The sequence below is a fragment of the Neoarius graeffei genome, chromosome 10 (assembly GCF_027579695.1).
Source record: "Neoarius graeffei isolate fNeoGra1 chromosome 10, fNeoGra1.pri, whole genome shotgun sequence".
Classification (NCBI taxonomy): Eukaryota; Metazoa; Chordata; class Actinopteri; order Siluriformes; family Ariidae; genus Neoarius; species Neoarius graeffei.
The window spans coordinates 17459214-17483772 of record NC_083578.1 but is presented as its reverse complement, the minus strand read 5'-3'; the positions used below and the strand labels follow the sequence as shown (position 1 = coordinate 17483772).

At 41.0% G+C, this 24559-nt stretch overlaps 1 protein-coding gene across 4 annotated transcripts; it reads left to right on the top strand.

The window, feature by feature from the left end:
• Positions 1-264: 264 nt before the first annotated feature.
• On the top strand, positions 265-24559 carry ubap2b (ubiquitin associated protein 2b). 4 transcript variants are annotated; one of them, XM_060931390.1, is made up of 27 exons: positions 265-335; positions 1672-1809; positions 2288-2362; positions 2447-2557; positions 2852-2996; positions 3107-3181; positions 3812-3872; positions 6357-6430; positions 6578-6630; positions 9554-9624; positions 9835-10045; positions 10739-10943; positions 12627-12868; positions 14834-15024; positions 15112-15283; positions 15458-15497; positions 15714-15849; positions 15950-16007; positions 16103-16265; positions 16385-16476; positions 16626-16676; positions 16869-16950; positions 20655-20972; positions 21072-21173; positions 21349-21410; positions 22433-22624; positions 23877-24559. In XM_060931390.1, the coding sequence occupies exons 2-27, from the start codon at positions 1714-1716 to the stop codon at positions 23955-23957; spliced, it is 3159 nt and encodes a 1052-aa protein (XP_060787373.1). In that variant the 5' UTR covers positions 265-335; positions 1672-1713; the 3' UTR covers positions 23958-24559. The 4 variants fall into 4 exon arrangements, with proteins under 4 accessions (XP_060787373.1, XP_060787371.1, XP_060787369.1 ...); XM_060931388.1 differs by having other exon boundaries at positions 3086-3181; positions 16629-16676; XM_060931386.1 differs by having other exon boundaries at positions 3086-3181.

Sequence of the window (24559 nt, the reverse complement as noted above, 5' to 3'; positions counted from 1 at the left end):
TTGTAATAAAAAAATGTTCCACAGTGGAGGCCAGATAAAGCAAGATGCTATCTTTAGTCTTATTAAACATGACAAAAGAAACATTGAGTGTTAGGTAAATGCAAAAAAAAAAAGGAAAATTAGAACATTTATTTTTTGACCATAATGTCCCAAATGAGGGACCAGTTTCTGAGACGGTCCAGCTCGGCTTGTATTTTGGCAGCGAGATATTTTCAACAGAACGATTTTTTTTTCTCCAGGACTTTTATTTTGACCAGAGATTTTTATTCACTTCCTGTTGAGGCGTCGCTTCTCATCACACACTGCATGAGGGAAGCGTGGTGTGCTGTGGGCAGGTAAATACATTACCGTTCACCGAGCGGACACGGTATGTTGATGTTCATGCTGTGTTTAGGGAAAGAACAGCTTTAGTTCTGTAATACTTGGATAATTTGCGGAGCGCTTGAGTGGCAGAACGTGATGAGCATCAGCTGGTGATTAGTAGTCAGAATGTTCGATAGAACGTTCACCAGAACATTCGACACCTTTTTAGCTGGACTCAGTAGAACTGTTACGGCGTAGGTTCAGTCCTGAATGCCTGCGTGTGCTCTTTTTTTAGGCCCTATACAGGATATGAAGTAATACATTTATACGTTCTATTTAGTGCGCTACGTAGTCGGCTAAGCGGTATTTGAGACCGAGTCTGGGTAAGCTAAAGCTCGGTTAGCTAGCTAGCTAGCATGTGTGCGTGCACTGGCTAGTTAGCAGCCTTGCTAGAATTGCTAAGTTAGTAATTTCCTTGTGGGGCGTGTAAAGGTGATTTAATGGTGTTTTTTCTCGATTTGTGGAAAAGTTTGACCGAGTTTGGACGACTCGAAATGAAAGTTTAATAGTACATGAAACTTTTGTTTGTTTGGTGTGTTGCGTGTTAGCTGCTTGTATGTTTAGCTAACAGTTGCTATCGCTAGTGTTAGCCGTTTAGCTTAGCTAAAGTTAGCAAACCGTTTGGTTGCTCTAATTAAATAATTCACCTCATATTTTGGGATTAAGTGTTTAATTTGTGTGAAAAAAACATCCAAATTGCTAATGTTTCTGTGTAAACTGAAAGGACGCGGCGCAGTGACTGGACTTTTTACTAAACTAGCCTGTCTTTGTTTTCACTTAACCTGAGGTAGCTGCTTTCGCCTGGTTATTCAGTCGATTTTAACAGGCTTTTATAAGAATATAGTGTATGCACAATAGGGATGTGTACACTAATTGTTGACACAGAACTGAAACCACTCTGAGAGGTTGTGATAAAGGGAGGTTTTTTTTTTTTTTGGCCCTGAGCCATGAAGAGCAGACTGAAGTACTGTACATTAAGCGACTAATGCATTAAACAGAAAAACCAGGAACATGTTGCAGCGTCTACACGCTGCTATGATATGACTGTGTTTATTTTCTGTCTAGTTGTTTTTAAGGTCGTTAGATTGCCACAGGGAGGAGGAGGAGGAAGATGAGGAGGGGTTGAACCATGGTGTAAACCTACACCAGTACAGGCCATGTTTGGATGGCTATATTTAAGCAGCTGCCCATGAGCCTGTGTGATAGTCTTACACTTAAACTTGCAGCGTCTACTCCTGTTTGCACCTGTCACTTTACGCTCGGTTGTGGAAATCGCTTTTCACGCACCCTTTTCTTCTCCTTTTCTAGACTTTTCTACTTTGTACATACATTATTTTGTATATACTGTTTATGATGACTTCGGTGGTTGCTGACGGCACCCGAGGAACTCGGGACAGAGCGCAGCCACAGACCTCACACACCTCACAGCCACAGAAACAGATTCAGGTAGGCATCATGTCCATCCACGCGATAAAAAATGCGTACGGGACATTTTCCGTACATGGGTGTAGAAACTGCAACGGAGTCTTGGGGCAATAAATTGTCCACAGGCTGGAAATATAGCTCAGTTTATAGAGGCAGTGTTAGTGTTTAGATTAGATTAGATGAAACTTTATCGATCCCTTTGGGTGGGTTCCGTCAGGGAAATTAAGATTCCAGCAGCATCATTACAGATAAACAGAGAAAAGAAATAGAGGAAAACTTCTAGATAAATTAAAATTAATTATTTACATATACAAATATAAAAAGAATAAGAAATGGGGGAGGGGGAAAAGGGGGGGCAGAAGAGATATTGCACTTTATATTGCACATTGTCTGGAATTGCCTATTGCTAGGCTACTGCTTTGAACAAATATTAGTAATATTTGTTCAAAGAAGTTTCTGTATGTGTGGTGAATTTATGTATTTATTTACTTTTATGTAGGCCACAGCAGAACAGATTCGTCTGGCTCAGATGATTGACAAAAATGATGCAGATTTTGAAGGCAAGGTCAAACAGGTGACTACAGCCAGGTCTGACTTAATTAAACCAGTCATATCCTGTACAAATTCTTTCTTTAGCTGATATACGTGTGTGTGTTAGCTCATTGAGGTCACAGGCCGAACTCAGGACGAGTGCATGGTGGCTCTTCATGATTGCAACGGGGATGTCAACAGGGCCATCAACTTCCTGTTGGAAGAGGTTCCTGCCAAGGTAAGCAGCATGTGTCCTGGCCTGTTGAGATTTTAATCATGTTATGACAAGTGTTTTTTTTTTTTTTTTTTTTTTTTAAATCAGTAATTTCATGAGTCACTGAGTGCTATTCCAAGAAAATGTTTGAGATCAGGATAATACTTCTGTTAATACTCCAGAACAAGCTTCTGTTATGATTCCTTTGCCAGTTGTTAACTTGATCTGTTGATGTAACCACGGTATCTGTTGTAGCTATGACGATGCAGATTAAAATATTAGGCCGTTATTGTTTTACTCTGTGCTGTGTTTGGTCAGGACTCCTGGGAGACGGTGGGGAAGAAGAAGAGTGTGGGTAAAGACAGTGTGACCGCAGAGACAAAAGAGCGAAGGGTTGACAAGGAGGGCAGGGGCCGTGGCGGTCCGAACAGACGCGGTCGTGGAGCCAGTCGCGCCCAGGAAGGTGTGTAGTATGCATGCATGCTGAAAGTGTATGCATGAGGAGGGGTTTATTTATTTATTATTTAAATGTCAGTTCTTTAAGTGGCACAGATGTGCATTTTGTTTTTATAGGACGCTCAGAGGAGAACGGGTTTGACTCTACTCCAGGAGAGAGAGGAGAGCGTGGGCGGAGAGGAAGAGGGAGAGGTCAGCGCATGCGTGAAGGCACACATCAGCTTACCTAAGAAATTCACACACCTTTCTGTTGTTTTTGGGGTTATGTAAATCTTTATTACATAACCATTTAAAAACAGGTCTTCCTTATTTCAGAACTTGATGCAACCCACATAAAGCCAAAGTCTACACTGGTACAATCAATGTCCTGAAATGTAACCCTGAAGTCTAGACAAACAAGTTGTCGACAACAGTTTTCAGCCAGGATCCCATAGTTGGTGCTCAGAGTTGTGGAAAGGGGGTTGTTGCTATGTTGCTATTTGTGTTGCACTGTAACAGTCATTAGCAGGCCACGCGATCAGAGGAATGCATTGAGTCGAGCAGCTGTGGCCAGGCAGAGACTCGCAGGAACATATGATGAAAGCTAGGCAAAGAATAAGAAATGGTGGTCATGTATTAGATGCTTTAGCCTGGTTTTCTCAGTTCATAATGTGTGCTGTTTTTGTGAATTTTGTACAGGCAAGCCTTTGTGGGATTGATGGAAATGTGAAGTTTTATTGCTCATAGATTGCACATTTGGCCCGGGCCAGTTCTAAACCGTTTGTAGGGAAACCCAGTGTTTTGGTTTTCTGATTAACTATGTCATCTTATCTGTATTTTTAGGTGCAGGAGGGAGAGGAAGAGGCCGAGGAGATGGTGTGAATAGGTTCTCTCAGGGAATGGGGTGAGTATAGGTTATCTGCCTTACTTTGCCTTAAAAAAAAGTTCCTTCTCCTCCACGGCCTTATTGTCATCCCTGAGCAGTGAGGCGTTTTGACATTGCATTCACACACTCTTTCTTTAGGTAAAACATGGGTATGATTCAGTTAAGCATTAATAGCCCATGTAGGCAAAATATGAGGCATTAGGCTTAAAATTTTGCATAGGATGGATCTTTTAATAACATGGCGCTCCCAGCATGCTCTGCGTACAAGAGAAAATGTGTAAAGTTTTTATTTATTTATTTTTGTAAATCCTTGGTATATAGAGGGCTACCGCATGACGTCACCGCGCCGTGAGATTTTGTTAGGCGCCATATTGGAAGACCAAGTGCATGCTCTCAATATAAAACAAAGTACGAGCGAGAGTAAAGTGACACGATGTCTGATAATTCTGGTTGTGAGTACATTACCAGCTGCAGAAAGGGCACGGTATGTGGAGAAACTCGCTGTGATTGATGGGTTTGACTCATATGATAAGACTCACGGCAAGGGAGAATGGAAACATCAGGAGGACCTGACACCAATTCTGCCATCTGTTTGCTACCCAGACATTGTAAACTATTTGTTGTTTACACCCAGTGCCTACACTGCTGATGACTTGAAAGCCTACAAAGGGCTACAGGCTTACAATTATGTTAGTGGCTTGGTTCGTGATATTACAGCTGTTATTAAGAATAACCTACACATAGTTATGGCCAAGGTAATCTTGTTGATATCTATTAATAATATATCTTTTCAGTTGAAAAATGAATACTTTTTGTTACTATTAAGGTATCCATAATTTAGGTTAATTTATCCAAATTATACATATGTATTTATGATATATGCCTACACAACAACTATGCTTTATTTATATAATAGGAGGGAGAGCAAGCCCCAAACCATCCTAAATTATTATTAATAAATTGTAGAAGTCCGGGAGGCTTGCTCCTCATACAGTTATCAACTTGGGGCCAATTTAGCATGTTTTAAATCTGAATTTCTTGCATTTGCTTACCTCAGTGTCCTCAGATCATGCACAGACTTATCCATTATATCCAGTTTTTTGCCAAGTCTCTCACAGGTTTCTTTCAAGTCTACTGTTGGGCCAATAAATCATAAATAAAACAGCTCAGATTTGTTTGTTTAAGTCGTTTGCCACTTCACTTTATTCTCGTGGGTTCACATACCACTGCCGTTATTTCCCCCTAATCACGAGTTTGTTGGTCTTCCAATATGGCGCAGGGTCTGTTTACTTCTGGTTTCGGGTGACGTCAGTGAAATCCCTCTATAATGCAGGAGAACATAGCTCAGTGCTCTGTCTGTCCATCTGTACACACTTTAGTTTCCAGAGCTAGTCATTGTCCTTTTGTTAAAAAAAAAAAACAAACCTGTATTTCCATGACAACCAATTCAACTTAGGAAATTTTGGAGTGGGGTTTCATGTGGGGGCCGGGGGGGGATATGTCCTCTCCTGATGACTCCTGGATGTGACCTAGTTACAAGCTACAAGACAAAAAAGCTTAACTAGCTACATCCGTGATGTCGCTTGTACAAAACCTGTTTTTCTATTTAGTTAGGTTAAAAGTAGTTTAGTTGTGAAAGTAATCAATGTTGTGGTGTTGCGCTTGTACGCTGTCGATTATTGTGATTTTGTCTCTAGTTATGTTTTTAATGTTATGGAACGTCTGTGAAAAAAAGTTAGTTCCTGTTATCCCTTATGTTATAAGAAACAGTCCAATAACACTGTGGTACGACAGTCCATGTCTACCTTGTCTGTGCTTTCTGCCTCAAATGAAACCAATAACATGACTCATTGCTAACTTTAAAATTTATTGTTAATGCCTGTTGCCCCTCCCCCACCCCCTATTCACACACCCTGGTTTTGTCTTGAGTCACTCTGGTCTCGGTCATGACTTCGTTTTTGTTTAGGTGGTCTTGACTACGACAGTACCGTTTTCATGTGAAAACACAATCGTTGAAGAATAATAAAAATAAATAAAACGCTATTTAAAGATGGAGGGTTTGGTCAGGCCGTCCCGTCTCACACAGTGACAACATAGTGCTACGATTCTGTCTGACCAATCAGTAGTGTTTTCATGTCACTTTTTGGTATCGTCTTGGTTTGCTTGGAACCTCAACGGAGGTGATGCTAAAAAAAAAAAAAATAAAAATGTTCTGGTTGACGGGTATTATCCACAACTTTGGCCTGATGGAAACCAAAAAAGGCGAATAGGGTGGAGTCAGGTTGAGGTGGTCCCATGTAGTGGAAAAGCGCTATAATGGAATGGTGTTAGTTTGCAGTCCTCAAGAACCACAGCACTCCTGATTTTAAGTGTACTACTTTTAATACTAATAATTTAAGTCGTCGTCTCCCCCCCCCCCCCCCCCCCCCCCACACACACACACACACACGTGGAAACCAAAATCTTATTAAACCTGTCATCCTTTTATCTCTGGATGTACAGGACATTTTACACTGCTGATTACACTGGCTCTGCTGATCCAGGAGAGACTGCCAATGACACTACTGATGGAGCAGGTACACTATTCTCTCAGGTTTTTATAGGAACCATCGCCATAGATGGAACATTCAGTCAACCATATCGTTCTATTACATTGAACAGTGTGTTTTGAACATGATGGTTTGGATGTGTATTAAGTGTCTCAGACATTGTGTACATGTTAGGAAACTGGAGAAACAACCTGGAAGACTGGGCTGCAGAAGACTGGACTGAGGATGTGGGTGACGTAATTTCTTTGCTGTTTTATCCTGCGTTCACACTAGCAAGCTACGGAGTGTGCATCTCTGACCACTGAATTGAGATTTTCTTAATTCTATTTGAATATGCTATGACATGGTAAAACAACCAGAGGTGGACAAAGTACCCAACTTCTTAATTTCAGTCAAAGTACAGATCCCACTGGTTAAATGTTACTCCGATACAAGTGAAAGTTGTCCAGTCAAATTTTTACTTAAGTTAAAGTACTGAAGTACTTGCTTTTAAAAATACTTCAGTATTAAAAGTACATTTTCTGTCAACACATTATTATTATTATTATTATTATTATTATTATTATTATTATAAGTTCAATTTATATAGCGCCTTTCACAAACCCAAGGACGTTTTACAAAAGAATTACCACTAAAAAACAAAAAAAAAACTAGGAAGAATAGTGTGAGGTAAAGAGAAGTTTTCAAGTTGGCTTTGAAGGAAGAGAGAGTGGAACAGTCACGAAGTGATGGTGGTAACGAGTTCCAATGTTTAGGAGCAGCAACACTAAATGATCTGCCACCCATAGATGTCAGTTTAAAACGTGGAACAGTCAGAAGTCCTGTTGTAAGAAGTCTTGTTGTATTATTACCACAACGCTTACAAAACCTAATGCTGTTGCCAAGGACAGAAATGTGAATTCACAAAATGAACGCATGCTGTGCCATCATGGTGGTTTAACGTTAAGCTAGCTAGTCAGTGAAACTCCACCTGACATGCTAGCAAACTCTTTTCAAACTTGAAATCATATTGGGTAGCTAACGCTACTAGAAAAGATTTCTCCGTTGTTTATTTGGCAAGATTATGCTAAAACATATTTCTGAAAGGACTTCAGATAAGTTGGCGTAACTGTTTTTACATACCAACTAATGGTGTCCAAGTTAACTAGCGATGTGTCAACGTTAGCCGTGGGCAAGGCTATGGCTACTTGGCGGGCAAATCCATAGAAAGTCATGTGAGTAACTAGACTGCATAGCTGTGTTTGCAATGTTATCGCTAGCTCTAAAAGCACAGACAACTTTGTTGCAAGCTTTCTCTTGGAATAAAATGTTTTTATATACTTCAATATGCTTCCGCAGGATGGATGCCGAGTTTTTGTAGGCCGTGATGTGGTTCGTTTTCGGCAAACATTTAAAACAAAATGAATCGTTAATCCTTTCAGAAAACTGAAACCTGGGTTCTAGGTAAAGCCATGAGTGTGTGCATTCTCCAGAAGAACCGCCTCCTTCCATTCTACCAGTAACTGTGTTCATATAGACCCCTTCGCATGTTTGTAAACAAACCGACTGTTGCCAGGATGCGCGCGCAGCCTGGACTCGGAAACAATGGCGCTGCCCATAGACCGGCATTATGAGCTGTCAGATTATGCAAAGCAGTTGTCGTTACAAGATTGAGAATGCTACATAAATAAGTTAACTCTAACAAGTGGACATCGCCTACCGGATCCGTATTTAATTAAAGAGTGGACGGACGATGTTAGTAAGTTCCCTGGTATACAATGGCCAGATATATACTCGTACCTTATTGACAAGACTTCAGTGTACACCCATGAAAAACTTCGTGCCTACAAGTCTTTAGATGCATATGATTGTGCGGGCATGTACAGAACATGTTTTATACTGAAATTGATAAACTTCTGTGCTCTGAAGTCAAAAATCTTACCAAGTCAGCGTCAAGGTCAGAAAGTTGCTATGTATGAAGCCTGGGTGGTATACAACAAGCTGGAAGGCTATGTTTTGACAGCCAATTGCACATGTATGGCAGGGTAAGTAATCTCCTACAAACAAAATTGCATGCAAAGCTAAGTTAACATGCTAACAATATTCATTACATTGTGTAACTATGACCCAGCTAATCAGACAAACGTTACCAAAGTATTTTGCTACATCAATAAACGAAGACTAAAAAGAATAAAAAAGAAAGATTTAATAAATAGCCTGATCTTACCTGTGATGAAGTGGGTGCTGCAAACCCGCGCATTTTTGATGGTGCTTTCATCCCAGTCTACACGTTTGATGGCTTGTAGTCATAGACGTCGGCGAGATTTTTTATTTTTTTTTGAATGGGTGAGATCCTGCTGGAATTCTGTACATTTTAACCCCATCACTGCTACGATTCTGACACCCGACAACACAACAACTAGGCATTTCTTCCAAATAGTTCTTCTCGTCTCTACCATCTCTGAGACTTTTTTGGGTCCAGGCTGCGCGCGCAATTTCCTCTTGCGTATGAATGACGTTTACTGCGAAGGGGTCTATAATGCTGTTGAGAAATAATTGAGCTTGATTTTTATCCAGTCTATGGACATGACCCTAAACCAATCACATTTTAGAGAAAAGGAAAACATCCACTTTCAAAGCTGCTTCATAGTAACAAGTAGCGAGGACCTTGATATAAATGTAATGGAGTGAAAAGTACGATATTTGCCTTTCAAATGTAGTGAAGTTATTCATAAGTTTCCGAAAAAACAAAGTACAGATACTCAAGTAAATGTACTTCGTTACTGTCTACCTCTGAACACAACGCATCCAAAACGTTGGCTCAAACGAGCAATAAAGCTTGGAAGGAAGTAGCAGAAATAGTTGGTGATTCATGTGTGTCCTGTATAGCGAGTACGGTGAGTGAGCTTGCTAATCTGCTGATGAAACTTGTACAAAACCTGGCGTGTAATCTGTTTTAGTGCGCTATTTAATTTGTATATAGCTATTCACATTATCAGCTCTACAAGAAACCACTCCCATTTCTCATTAACAATACAAGGACGGTGCACAACTACAAGTGACGAGAGTTTTGGTGGTGTGAATGCAGGATTGTTGATTTTTTCCTTTGGCGTAGCTGTAGCATGTTTAGCCTTTGCTTGTGTGTGACTCCTCTCCTTTTTCTTTGAACAGCTTTCTGAGACCAAAGTGTTCACTGCCTCCTTTACACTTGCTTCCCAGAACCACACAGCACCTGGACAGGGGTAAGAGCTCTGCTTTAATATGTTAAAGAAACACGCCAGCATTTTTAAACCTAATCTTAATGCATCCATAGCATATGGTGTGGGGTGAGGTGTGTGGATTTTTTTTTTTTTAAATGGACAAATTATTTCCCTTTACTAAAAACTGAATGCCTGCTACCTCAAACCTTCTCATAGTGGAAGTCTAAGGGCAAATCTTTTTCTATCCTGCAGGGTTGAGCTGAGTTCTCTGTTGCCTAAAGCAGCAGAAGTGGACTCTGATCTGGCTGGGTTAGAGCCGTCGTCTCCGGAGCCGCTCTCTCAGAGCCTGGTGTTTACCAACTCTCAACAACACACAACTCGTGCACATACGCACAGCTATGCCTCAGCTGCTGCCAACAGCTATGCTTCTGCTGCTGCTGGCACCTACGCCCATGCCGCCTCGGTGAGAATTCTTACTGTAGATACATTGATTTGATAGTTTTTGTGGTCTGAAACTTAACTGTATACAGACTGCCTTATTTATCCAACAGCACGTACTTTTGGGCTATTTAGGATATTTTCACAACAGATTTTAAAGTCATACTTGTGATGTTTGTTGCAGAAAGGAAGTGTGAGCATAATATGGAACGTCTGTTGTGAGTCATTTCCAGGTTTATTCAGTTTGCACCAAGCCTGGTTTTTGTTTTTCTGTAATTGTTAATGGAGAGCTGGATATTCAGCAAGGTCTTTTGAACTTTGATCTTTCAGTGCATTTATTGATTAAACCCACGGTTTGGACCATTTGTGCATATCGTAAGAGGAAGTACACACATCACTCAAACTGTGCAGATATTTGCAATTATGCTGAAATCTAATATGCAGGCTGTTGTAGACTGAAAAGGGACCTTCCATCCTGAACCAGTTGGATCTTGTCTGACTTATGTAGTTAAAAGAACAAAAGCGGTGCACATCAGTACTGCATTGCTTCATTTGTCTAGGCAAGTTGACAGCGCCCGCCCCCGGTTTTGCTGTTCTTAAAATTAAAGGCCCTCAGTGATAATGTTTAGATGTCTCAACGTTTGGTTTATCTATTATGTATTTAACACCTTGATTATTTCACTTTGTCCTCCCTCTGTTCGTTCATTTATTTATTTAGACCTTGGGCTCCAGACCACCTCAGCCTGATGTACAGAAAACTGAGCCGGTCAGTGTCCCCCGCATTACACCTCTGTCCAGTCAGATGCCAGTTACCCTGACCAATGGCAGCCCTGTTGGAGAATCCAGTTCTCCTCCACCTGCTGTACCTGCAACTTTAGCTTTGAATGAACCCAAAGCTGAGATCCCTGTTACAGCATCTTGCGGTGAGTAGTAGCTTAAACAGTTTCACTCACTCACTCACTTCTGTCTATATATGAAACTAGCTTTTTGTGGCTACAGCCTTATTACGTCCTAGTTTTTGTAAGAATGAGTGTAACAGTAGCGCAATGAGTATAGATGTTCCTATTAAAATGGCCAGTGAGTGTATACAATTTGCTTCACCATTTGAAATAAATGGACTAGACTGAAGAAGTTGCTTTCAGACATGTTTGTTTATTACCGAGGGGAAAGTACGTTCCTATTTTAGAATATACTCCAGGTTGTCCCTCTTTCCTCGCCTTCTTCGGCCAGTGGTCCCGTGTGTGACGAAGATGTGACGCACTTCCGAGTTGTTACGGGAGGTTATCAGAGAGTATTGAGACCACTGAGCTCTAGCGCTGGGCCATTTCCGGGAAATGAGCGTTTCGGTCATGGTGACAGCGTGTGTTTATCAGCCTCGGTTTGGAAGTTTCAGTTTTGAAAACTGTAAGAGTAGAATAATACAAAGTACAGACACTTGGTATATTTTAATTCTGTGGTTGTTCATTTTTGGGTTGCACTTCATTTTTGTGGCTACTCCCTTATAGAGTAAATATATATAATGTGCTATATTTACTGTATGGACATGGTATCAGAAAACAATTTTATTTATAAGCAGTAGCCACATGTACCATTAGGGTACCTATTTTTCACGTCGGTCATTGAGCACCTCAAGAAATCGGACGCTTAGCTGGGGTTATAACAATCTAAATATATAACTATGTAATGCCCAGGGATAACGCTATATTGGGCACCTGGGACATGCAAACTACATGTCTGGGCTGTTGAGTCTTGTTTGTAGTTGCCTGGCTGTCGGATGGGTTTAGTGGAATACTGATCTGGCTTTTTCCTGTCCCGTTCATTTCCCATTCCTAACTCGTATCCAAAATATTAGCCGAAAACGTTGCATTAAGGTGCATCATGTGCTATATCAAAGCTATTAACAGGATAGATTAAGGACTATGGCAATGCAGCATTACAGGATTTGAGTTATCGTTCATCTGTGTGTCGGCATTAATGCTCTTAGTTAAATTAGATTGACAATCTGTTGGCTTAGCTGATTGTTTCCTGGCAACCGAAATACTGGACCAGGCAAGACTGTCACGTTCTCTTTCCTGGTAGGCCAGCAAATGATTGATTTGTCCACCCTGGACATGGATGCATAGATGCAATATAAACCTGCAATTGTCATTTGTAAAAGCTTATTTCTCCTGTTCATGCATACTAGCATTGTGTTCACTGAACAAACCTCACCTTAGATTTAATGGGGTGGGTGGGGCTTTTTTTTTTTTTTTGTGGACACAGCTTGAACTTGTGAATAGTGATTTTAAATTTATGGAGAGGTTAGTTTAGAAATGTTTTTTTTATGTAAGCGGATGTTATTTGAAGACCTTGAGGCACAATAGAGCTCAAATTATATGCCATTTTGATTGCCTTATCCCTGTTTTACACCATAACTTTCTTTGATGCAAGTTTTTCCAACTGTGCAATAAAATTGTGGCTAAGAAGTTTTGGCCCCAATTTTAATTGTTTTTATAATAGTATGGATTATTTGAACCAAAAGCTAATGCAGCATTATAGTATATTGGGGGCAACAGTACTATGATTCAAATAGACTGTGCTCAATGTCTTATCTGTTTCTTCCCCAGTGGATCTGAAGGCCCAGCCTGACCCCTCCCCCATCCTCAGCCAGCTGACCCAGCAACAGAACTCCACACTCGTATCGGACCTGCCGGCTCAGGGCCGAAACCCCTCTCCTCCTGTGCCCCTTCAAGACATCAGTTCACCTGTGCTGAAACCCCTTGGAGAGACTGGTGCCCCCACTGTCTTAGAATCCCATCAGCCCAAACAAATCAGACCCCAGAGACGCAGAATGCCACCTCCCTCCAAAGTAAGATTCTGATATGTGATGTTGATTATCTATACTGTACACTTTGTACTTGGTTGTGAGCCTGATGGTGTTGGCAATTTACAGCAAAACCTTCTTGGGGTGGCTTCCTGATATAGTGGCGCTTGAAGGTTTGTGAACCCTTGATTTTGTACATTTCTGAATAAATATGACCTAAAACATTAGATTTTCACAAGTCATAGAAGTAGAGAACACAAACAAATGGGCCAAAAATATTACCTTTCTTTAATTGACTAAAACAAACCAATGTTACATCAGTGAGTGGCAAAAGTATGTAAACCTCTAGGATGGCAGTTAATTTGAAGGTGAAATGAGTTAGGTATTTGTAATCACATTTATTGAAATCAGGTGGCATTGGGTGCCCTGTCCTCATTTAAGGAATGGGAATCTTCACAACACGTTTGTGCAAGTGTATCATGGCACAAACGAAGGAGATTTCTGAGGACTTCAGAAAGTGTAATTGATGCTCATCAGGCTGGAAAAGGTTGCAAAACCATTTCTAGAGAGTTTGGACTCCACCAATCCACAGACAGATGGGTTGTCTATCTACTTTTAGAACTTGTGTGGGTATCTTGTTTTAGGTCATTTATGCAGCAAAGGGTTCACAAACTTTCAGGCACCACTGTAGGTGTACATGGTGTATTATATAGACAAATTATAGATACAGTGAGTAAAAGGGTGCCCTATTTAACAATTATTTGCCAAAGTGATAGTAAAAATTATTTATTTCAAACTTGAAAAGCGGCACGTAAATGTAATAACGGTCACTTATTTTTTTCATGGTGCGGTTTCCATCAAATCCTGTGCTCCGATTGGCTGGCGAGTTACAGACCCTGGTTACGGACCTCTGGTGACTCGCTTGTTCACAACAATTTTTTTTTTTTTTGGTCAACATTGATCTTTTTATAAGATTTATAAGATTATCAGTCTTAATTTTTGCCAGCATTTCTCAGGAGAATAGCATTAATTTTCCATCATGGATAGTGATAACAGTTTTCACAGTGAAAGTGAGCTTTACTAGCCTTGAGGAAGAAGAAATAAAAAAACATTTCAGGAGAAAGCTTAAAAACCTGTAACTGTTGCTAACGCTGAGCAAAAACATGGCTGAATGACTCAATTTTGTACAAATAGGGGACTACATAGGCGGCAAAATGTAGTTTTTTTTTTTTTTTTTCCTTTTTTCCCTCCCCTGCCATGGAAGTGCACTTGTATACCGAGGAGGAAGCCATTTGCATTACAGCTGTGAATGAGGATTCAAAATGGCGGCTTGGCTTGGCTCGGCTCGGTTTTCCTTTCAGGTGCTCGTTTTCTGTTAGAATTTGGTAAAGAAAAAAATATATAAATAAAAATATTTACCAGCTTAAGGTTGGTCTGTATGGTGAAATACCTTGGCCTTGAATACTTTCAAGACCTCGGTCACGGTATTTCATGATATGGACCTCCCAGCTGGTAAAAATAACATCTATACTGACTCGCATTAAATACTTTTTTTTGTTTGTTTGTTTTGAAATAGATAAATCACAATTCCACCTTACCTTGGCATAGTTTTAGACCAAAATTCATAGCCCCTTTTAGCACTTTTTAGGAACAGCATTTTCTTTCATAATTTGTAATTCTTCCTCACTGATGGTGATGACGTGATTGGCTGCCATTTTACCAAGTCACTCAAGGTGATTGGTCGAGAAATTCTGACCATTTCTGAATCAGCATGTGATTTTTCTATAATCACCTAAAAAGGGGGGTTGGGTTGTTGTTTTTTTTTTTTTTCCTCCCTTCCTCTTTTCAGCTAATGAGGAGCTTAACCATAGGAATAATGAACAATCCTGGTTCTCTATAAATTTAATACGTGATTATTGTAGCATGGAAGATTCAGTCGGCTGAGTGTTATTGGAGGGGGAGAATTTTTTTTTTTTTTTTGAGCAGTTCAGTAATTTTCTGGATTTCCAGATACCTTCTTCAGCAGTGGAGATGCCAGGCTCTGCTGATGTGTCTGGGCTGAATGTGCAGTTTGGTGCTCTGGATTTTGCTTCCGAGGCTGCTGTTGAAGTCACTGGTCAGTCAGAAACAAGCAGCCAGGAATCTGCTCCTCCTGTTACACAAACCCAGAGCAACCTGTACTCCAAACCGATCACTGTCGGGTAAGGGCACGTCTGTGTGAAACTGTGCAACTTCACTGGTATCACCATAGCGTTAATTGGTAACCTACATTTCTTGTCCTTTTTCAGTGAGCCAGTGGCTGGTCTTCCTCCTGCCCTACCTACAACAACAATGGAGCCGAGGTATACGTCTCCTTCTCTGGGGTTAGCCACAGCCTCTGCACCTTCCACTTCCTCCAGAGTAGAATCTTCTAGTCTGCATAAGGAACCTCCCACCACCATCTCTGCCACCCCTCTGACTGTAGGTCGAGCAGCATGGCTGCTTATCTTTATCCACATTTCAGACCCTAAATATTTTTGGCATTACTGAACTGATTTTGTTGTCCATGAGTATATTTAAGAGAATTCTGATTTCGACTTGGCGAATATTATTTTTTTTAAAAACTCGCTTGATTGATCCTTTTTTTGCCTACAGAATGGATTCAGTGAAGTACAGCCCTCCAGTACACAAGATGGTATGTCATAGGTGCTAAAGCACTGACCCACCATTATATCCACACTAAAAACCTACCTTAGCGCTGTAATTTAGTGATAGACTGGTCCAGTGAGCAGTAGATTCTTTTGAGAAATAAATTACAAGTGTGCATACCTCATGAGCTAAATAGCAGAGTTTAATATGCAGGCATTTGAAGCTGGTTGCACCTAGACTGATGCCTCATTTGTCTTTGTAGCGGTCTCCTCGAGCGTGCCGCAGTCCATATCTACAGCACTGTCTTCTGAGAACGGCATGACCGCTTCATCCTTACCATCATCCTCGTCATCTGCACCAGCTTCGACACCTAGCACTGCACTTCCCTCCCTCAGCAGGTAAATTCATACCATGTAGCCGTTGCACTTCCGGCATGTGCTTTTTCAGCAGAATCTGAGAATTTATTTCTTTATTGATGGTTTTATTTATTTAAATTAGTCATGTGAGCAGTGGAACTACATTAGGATCTGCTGCACCTGCCACTACTGGCCTCAGTGTAAGTACATGGCACTGTTGCCTACTTAACAGCATTTTTAGATGGTGGATATTTATAGTAGTAGTAGTAATAATCTTAATCTCTCTCGTCTTTAGTCTCAGATGGCCAGTGATGTCAGTGGAAGCCTGTCTGCCTTCTCTGGCTCAGTTCTCCCATCAAATGGCCTAAGCAACGGAGCACCAGGCCTGTCTACCAACGGCCCCTCGGCTCCATCCACAGGACGTTCAGCACCACTGCAGACTGCCACCACAACCTCTGGTGAGGAGTGCTGAAATGCATAACATCTCCTCCCGTTATTCACGCAGCAGCAGTAAATCTAATCTGCCTGTAGTTATCTATCTATCGATCATGCTGAGTCTTTGTGCATGTCTCCTCAGGCAAAGCACCACCCAACCTGCCTCAAGGTGTGCCTCCACTGTTGGCTAATCAGTACATAATGGGACCTGGAGGACTGCTTCCTGCCTATCCCGTAAGTTCAGACCAATTATTATATTGTACATTTCAGCTCCTTTTTAATTTATTTGCTGCTTGTCTGTTGTGGTAAAGTTTGTTTTGGTGTGCTGTTTTATATATAACTTTTTTTTTTTTTTTTTTCTTTTCCCCCCTTCTGTGTTAAAGCAGATTTATGGCTATGAAGACTTGCAGATGATGCAGTCACGGCTACCCATTGTAAGTATTTTGTGGCAGTGGATAAAAACATAGTTGAGAACCTTTGGCTATCATATTCCAGATACATTATGGAAGAAAAGTACGTGCTTGTGCTAAATTTTACATTTTTAAAACATTGCTGCTGTGCGTGATTGCTGCATGGCTGTGTTTTTATTTTGTAATAATTTGCTGTTGTGGCTCTTCTGTCTGTAGGATTATTATGGAATGACTGCCTTCCCTGGTACAACACCCCTTGCTGCCAGAGATGGAGGATTAGCAAACAACCCTTACTCAGGTGACTGCTCATCTTGGTGCCACATTTGAAAATCTTATTAAGAATGCTTTTACAAGACACAAATATAGTCAGGTCCATATATTTAGACACCTGACAAGTTTTATTTTAGCTGTTTACCAAAACACATTCAAGTCCGTCTGTCCTCCCTCCCAGCTTTAATGTGAGGGTATTCACATCCAAAGTGGAGGAAGGGTTTAGGAATTACAGCTCTTGAATATGTAGCCGCCTCTTTTTCAAGGGACCAGAGGTAATTGGACAATTAACTCAAAAGCTATTTCATGGGCTGCGTGGGCTATTCCCTTGTTAATCCATCAATTAAGCAGGTAAAAGGTCTGGAGTTGATTCCAGGTGTGGCATTTGCATTTGGAAGCTGTTGCTGTGAACCCACAACATGCAGTCAAAGGAGCTCTCAATGGAAGTGAAACAGATCATCCTTAGACTTAAAAAAAAAAAAAAAAAAAGAAGAAATCCATCAGAGATGATCAAGAGCAGAAATGTTAGGTGTGGCTAAATCAATAGTTTGGAACATTTCTGAGGGGGGGGAAAAGAGCACACTGGTGAGTTTGGGAACCTCCAAAAGGCCTGGATGTCCATGGAAGACAACAGTAGTGGATGATTGCAAGATTTCTTCCATGGTGAAGAAAAACCCCTTCACAACTTCCACCCAAGTGAAGAACACACTCCAGGAAGTAGGTGTATCAGTATCTAATGCCGCTTTTCCACTACAAACGCGGCTGAGTCAGGCTGAGCCGTGCGGTGCTGAGTCGGGCTGAGTGGGGCTGTTGGAGTTGCATTTCGACTACAACCGCACTGAACCGTGCTGGCTGGAAGTGGGTGGACACATTGGGTGGAGTTAGCGAAAGTGGGTGGACGTCACGTGATGTCGTTAAGCAGCGCAAACAGTGACATCAGTGATCTTTTAAGCGGTAGTCTCACGACCCGGATAGTAAACAATAAACATGGAGGACATGGAGTCGTTAGTGTTGCTGGTCTTGGTGCTGTGGCTTGTTGTCACCGACAACGCGGACAGATACTGGCAAGAGCGTATAGATGAGGCGAGGCGCATAAGGCTTCAGAAATTCTCGTAATTCTTCTTCTTCTTCCGGGTTCGCAGATCCCAGCGTGCTCGCGGGGCGTGTGTGGGCATGTGAGGACACTCCTCCTCACCAATCAGTGCACAGGGGAGTGTCTGCTCACGCCCCCAGCCTCACTCGGCACGGCTTGGCTCGCTTCAGCCCTACTCCAAAACGGTGCGAGTTTTAGGGGCTAAGCAGGGCTGAAGCGAGCTGAGTCGTGCTGGTTTTTGGTAGTCGAAACGCGAGCCGTGTCGGGCTGAAGTGAGCTGAAAAAGGGTAGTGGAAAAGGGCCTTAAGTCTACTGTAAAGGGAAGACTTCATGAGGGCAAATGCAGAGGGTTCACCACAAGGTGCAAACCATTAATCAGCCTCAAATTGAAAGGCCAGATTAGACTTTGCCAAAAAAAACATCTAAAGAATCCAGCCCAGTTCTGGAACAGCATTCTTTGGACATAGCCCAGGAGTAATAGGGTTATACCTGGAACAAATTAGTAACAAGCTGAAAATTTCAGAATATGTTCAGAATACCTTTAGGAATAACATACTAAAAGTCCTCGGAAATCCCCCTTGTGCTCTGAGAAATTCAAGATGGCTTCCAAAATGGCTGCCAAATGGAGATCTGCCCATATCTCAGGCCCAAAACGAAATATTAATGCAATTAAAAGGTCAGAATTTGTTTTGTAGGGTAGGAGAGTAAATTCCAACATGTGTGTATTAATTACATTGTGTATTAACATTATATAATAACAATGTACACATTATTATAACAGTATATTTGTGTATAGTGTGGCTCCATTGGTTACTCGTTCACTCCGTATCATCCTATTCTGTTCACAAAACAACAAACACAATTACTAGGGGTTGGAGCACTTATTTTCATTAATATTAATTAAAGTAAATTGGTGGTGTAAAATGAAAAATGGCATGTTAAAAGGTCATGCTGAGTTCAGTCATTTTTAAAAGGTCATGCTGAGTTTAGTCATTTTTTTTTGTCCGAACACACTGGCATTGCTAGTAGTAAAGACTGGCGCTAGAAACTCAAAGATTAATTTTTTTTCCACCCTTAAACAAGCTTGAATAAATTCCCTACTTCATTGATGGTACAACAAAGGTCCAAGCATTACAACTGAGGCACTGAGAAGTGTTTAAGTCTACTCATTGTTTATAAGCAAGAGCTTTTATTGAGGCAGACCTTTTTGTCATGAAAGTCGCCGGAATGTTGAAGTGTACTGAAACAGCTTGCCATTGTAGTTTTAGAAGATAGTTCTCAAATTTAATTTCCCTTTAATATTTTATCAAAGCTTAAAGACACACTAAATATTAAGGAAATTGATGTCTAATTGTTGTCTTGCATTATGTTCATGTATGTAGGTAGCCTACTAAGCTAATCTGTCAATCATGTCAACCATCAAATTCCATGTAATTTCCACATTAATGACCTTGTAATCTTGGTTAATTTTAATTTTAACAGTGTGACAATGGTGAATTTGCATTGCTTGTATGAGAGAACATATAATTTAACATTTTAATTGCATTTATATTATGTTTGATCCCTGAGATATTGAAAAATCTCCAATCGGTGGCCATTTTGGACACCATCTTGAATTTCTCAGAGAACACAAGGTGGATTCCCAGGGACTTTTAGTATGTTATTCCTAAGGGTATTCTGAACATATTCTGAAAAATTCAGCTTGTTACTAATTTGTTCCGGGTTGGACTCAATTTTGAGCTAATGCTCTTGGGCTAACAGATGAAACCTAAGATCAACCTGTACTAGAATGATGGGAAGAAGAAAGTATGGAGAGGGCTTGGAACGGCTTATGATCCAAAGCACACTCCATCTATAAAACATGGTGGAGGTAGTGTGATGGCATGGGCATGCATGGCTTCTAGTGGCACTGGGTCACTAGTGTTTGTTGATGTGACTGAAGCGGCTGGATGAATTCTGAAATGTATAGGGATGTACTTTTTGCTCAGATTCAGCCAAATGCAGCGAAGTTGATTGGGCGATGCTTCATGGTACAGATGGACAATGACCCAAAACATACTGCGAAAGCAACTCAGGAGGGTCTTTTTTTTTTTTTAAAAAAGGCAAAGAAGTGAAATATTCTGCAATGGCTGAGTCAGTCACCAGATCTCAACCCAATCGAGCATGCATTTCACTTGCTGAAGGCAACTTAAGGCAGAAAGACCCACAAACAAGAAACAACTGAAGGCAGCTGCAGTAAAGGCCTGGCAAAGCATCACAAAGGATGAAACCCAGCGTTTGGTGATGTCCATGGGTTCCAGACTTCAGGCAGTCATTGCCTGCAAAGGATTCTCAACAAAGTATTAAAAATGAACATTTTATTGATGGTAATGTTAATTTGTCCAATTACTTTGGAGTCCCTAAAATGAGGAGACTTTTGTAGAAAAATTTTTGCAATTCTTAAATGTTTTATAGGATATTTTTGTTCAACCCCTTGAATTAAACCATTTCATTTTAAATCCGATGTGGTGGCATGCAGAGCCCAAATCATGAAAATTGTCACTGTCCAAATGTTTCTGGGCCTAAATGTATTTGCGAGGTGCTGTGCTGCAAGCCGACTTCATATACAGTAATCTTTGTTCCCTTACTGCACTCTGAAGGTGAAGCTACCAAATTTCCTCGTGGTGATGCGCCCTCCCCAGCACCCACCACCAGCCTCTCATCAGTTGCCCCTTCGCAGTCTGAGCCTGGTACAGTTCCTCCCCAAACGCAGGCCCCACAGAACCCTGGCCAGGCTTTCCTGAACCCCCCTCTGCCTCCTGGTTATGGCTATACCAGCCTGCCATACTATACTGGTATGCCAGGTGTGCCCAGTGCCTTCCAGTATGGCCCCACAGTCTTCATGCCACCTGCTTCAGCCAAGCAGCATGCACAGTACCAGCATCAGGCTGGTTATGGTGGACACGCCTATGCTTCAGGTCAGCATCACTCACGGGATTACTTGTATATAAATTTTATTTATTATTATTTTAAATAAGCAGATTTTTTTTTTTTCCTTTTCACCTTCTGTCATGCAGGTTTTGATGACCTGTCTCAAGCTCATGCTGGAGGAGATTATGGGAAAGGATATGGCGGCAGCTCTCAATCACAAGCCAAGCCGAGCAACAGCACAGGAAAAGGTCTCACACACTTTCCTGTATTACTCAGATGTAATTTCATGAGTTCTTTTGGAGTGTCTCAAAACCTAATTAGATACAAGTCTTGGCAAGCATACTAACGTTCCTCCTAATGGATGTTAGTGCAAAATGAGGAATCGAAATCCAATGGTACTGACCTAAACATGCCTCTTCACAGCACCTGGACTGTCGGGCTCTGCCAGCTCAGATCTTGGTGCAACTGTGTACAGCAAGACACAAGTAAGAAGTTACACCTAAAGACAATTAATATAAAGAAAATGTTTACCCCATTTCATACGTACTTGCAGCTTTTCAAGTAGATCCGTTCTCTCCAACCTAAATGAATCTTAAACAAGTGTTTTTCCGACTATTCTGCCTCCACCGGGTTGAGTATGTCCAATAAATAATGCAAATATTTAACAATTATTCCATGAAATCTAGTTGTGTGTAGGAGATTGAGTGGTATAATTTTTATTCAAGCCACATTTGCTGGATTTTGAGAAATGGAGCATTTTTAAGAAAAAAAAAAATTGATTTAAAAAAAAAAATTGATACAAAACGTCTGACGATCATTTCTGCTTCAGCGAACTTAACCTATCAGTGGCTGCATGAATTTACTTGGTGGGTTTTTTTTTTTTTTGTGCAGTTGTACTGAGCTATAGAATAGCTTTAGATGTTTATTTAATGCTTACTTAAACATTTCAGTTATATAATTTTCAAACTGAGTTTTTGAACCAGTCGAAAAAAATTCAACAAATTTTAATGCTTAAAGATGAAGAATGTAAACAAACCGGCGAAATGACAGGCGCAATTTGTGAAAAATGCTGTAATTTGTGAAAAATGAATACGTTCTTACCATCAAACTTTTATTCCATATTTTGTTGTTTGAGTTCTTTCATCCTCCGTTTCAGCAATGCGCTCTGCCATTTTGTTTGTTTTTCTCTACTCATGGTATATGAGCTGATAGCCTAGTAGTAGAGTAGCCAATCAGAGCGCTTGATTGCTCATCCAGTGAATGTGGAGATCATAAAAAGGTACAGCCATTAGACTTTCAAGATCTTGAGAGATAGGAGTGTTTGTTTTATTTGTCCTTTTCTTATGTTGAATACACCAATTGGCAAATAGGTTACAGGTGTTGTACATGATCTGGTTAAAATTCTTTTTTTTTTATTTAGCTCACCTTTTGAGACCAAGTGAAAACACCCCCTTTTTTCTTTCTTCCCCGTGTGTTTTTTTTTTTTTTTCTCTTCCCTCTCAAACAGTCATTTGATAAACAGGGTTTCCCTACGGTGACCCCAGCAACGTTCAGCCTTCCCTCTGCTTTGGGAGGCACTGGACCCCTGAACCCTGGAGGAGCCCCTGGCTATGCCCCTGCACATTTCCTCCACATCCTGCCCCCCCATCAGCAGCCTCCCTCTCAGCCTTTACACCACCACATTGTCCAGGACACACAGGTATACACTTTTTTTTTTTTTTTTTTTTTTTTTTAAATATATACACGAGGGCTAAGCAGCAATTCACAGTTCATTTCTACCTAGCAAGGAAATTTACAAACTGTGTCCAACATGGTTTCTATGCACCATGCTTTCTGCAATGGAGCCATTCGGTCCAGGTGATTTTAATGTCACGAGTCTTTGCTGATTTACACTTCTAACCTCCTTTCCTAAAGGGGAACTGAAGTCATTTTAAACTTGCTTCATTTCTTAATTAACGTGTTATTCAATTACGTTTTCGGTTTTATTAACCTTGTATTGTGACTCGTACTGGCATATTATATGACACTTGTCAGCCTTTAGCCATGTTGAATGTAGTTCGTTTGGTCCACGGCAGGCGTCGCTTATCCACGCGATCTTCACGAGACGTCAAACGTGACGTGTCGGCGCTGCCATTTTGAAAAGTATTTACAATTTAGATTGAGATTTGCCAGCTTCATCAGTGATGGAGATTATTCCATACGACTTCGAACCAGCAAGGAGTAGAGGAGAGTTGGAAAGACTACGGGATAAGGACTAGTCTGTCGCGCTGGTATTTACATCATTATTGTCGCACAATTAAAACATGCCAGATCAGGCGGCTGGTGGGTTTTCAAAATAAATACATGCATGTATTTTTGTGATTATATACATATTATACTGAGCACATTTCCTACATAATCCTCACTAAGGTTTTGGACAGCGCTACAAAATGGCGTCCACACTATAATAGTGCCCTATATAGTGAGTAGAGAGTGATTTCGGACACAGGGAAAACTTCCGGCTTGATTACGTCAGCATTCAAAGGAGGGAGGGCGTGCGCGTCTTTTGGCAACGTTGGCAGATGTTGGTCACCCTTTTGATTTCTGCTGTATGTTTTACTTCCATCCTACGATATCTCAGCGAATCTCGTTTACGACCGTTGCTCTGAGATCTTACATAGCATATTTCAAACACTCATAACTTGCTATAGCAGTGGCAAAATAGCCATCAGAAGTGCATTCTTACATTTAATAAAATGAGAAATAGAATTTTGATGATAAATTTGCTTTCAGTTCCCCTTTAACATCCAAGCTCCGGGGGGGGGGGGGGGGGGAATGCCTGAAATGTTCGGTGTCGCCATTCATCAGCAACAAATAGTTTAGTCGAACTCCAGATTTTCCCTGTCAGCAATCAAGGGAGTTCTGTGGGTGAAACTAGTCAGCAAACACGATGTGATTTTGTTTCCTTCCAGGCTCAGCGCAGTCAGTCCAGCAGCATGCAGAAGAACCAGGGCAAGTCCAGCTACAGCAGCTCCCCCTACTGGGCCAACTGATCTCATGCTGGAAAACAGTCCATATCTCATTCTTCAGTCCTGCTGCTGGCCACACAAACACACACAAAAACAAACACACACGTGCACAATCTCTCCCAGAATCCCCCTCTGAAGTTTTCCTCTGCCTGTTTCTTTTGTTTTTTTTTCCCTTCTCCAAATTTGGTTTTTCCTGTAAGATAATGTAAGTATTTATATATACTGTAAATGTTAAAGTCGGACATTAGTTATGGTTGCGCCATTTTATTTTTTGAAGGATTTTTTGCTTTTGTTTACTTTTTAAAAACTGCAAAGATGTAGCGAGAACGGAAAACTTTTGAGGACGCTGGGGACACATGACCTCGCAACGAGAGCTTGAGTTGTGAAAGACGATGAGGCGGAAGGCAAAAGATGGGGGGTGGATTTCAGGAGAGGTTAATTTTAAGGAAATTTAAAGCATTAAATGCTTGAATTGTTACACAGTGGGCTATGACACAGTAAAAGGGAAAAGATGTTTGCCGAATGCTGTTCTCCTTTCCACTGGTTCAAAGTTAACACACAAAGACCCACAAGTTTTATATTGAACTCCTGTTGCCCTCTAAATAAAGGTTCTGAGCTATTCAGTC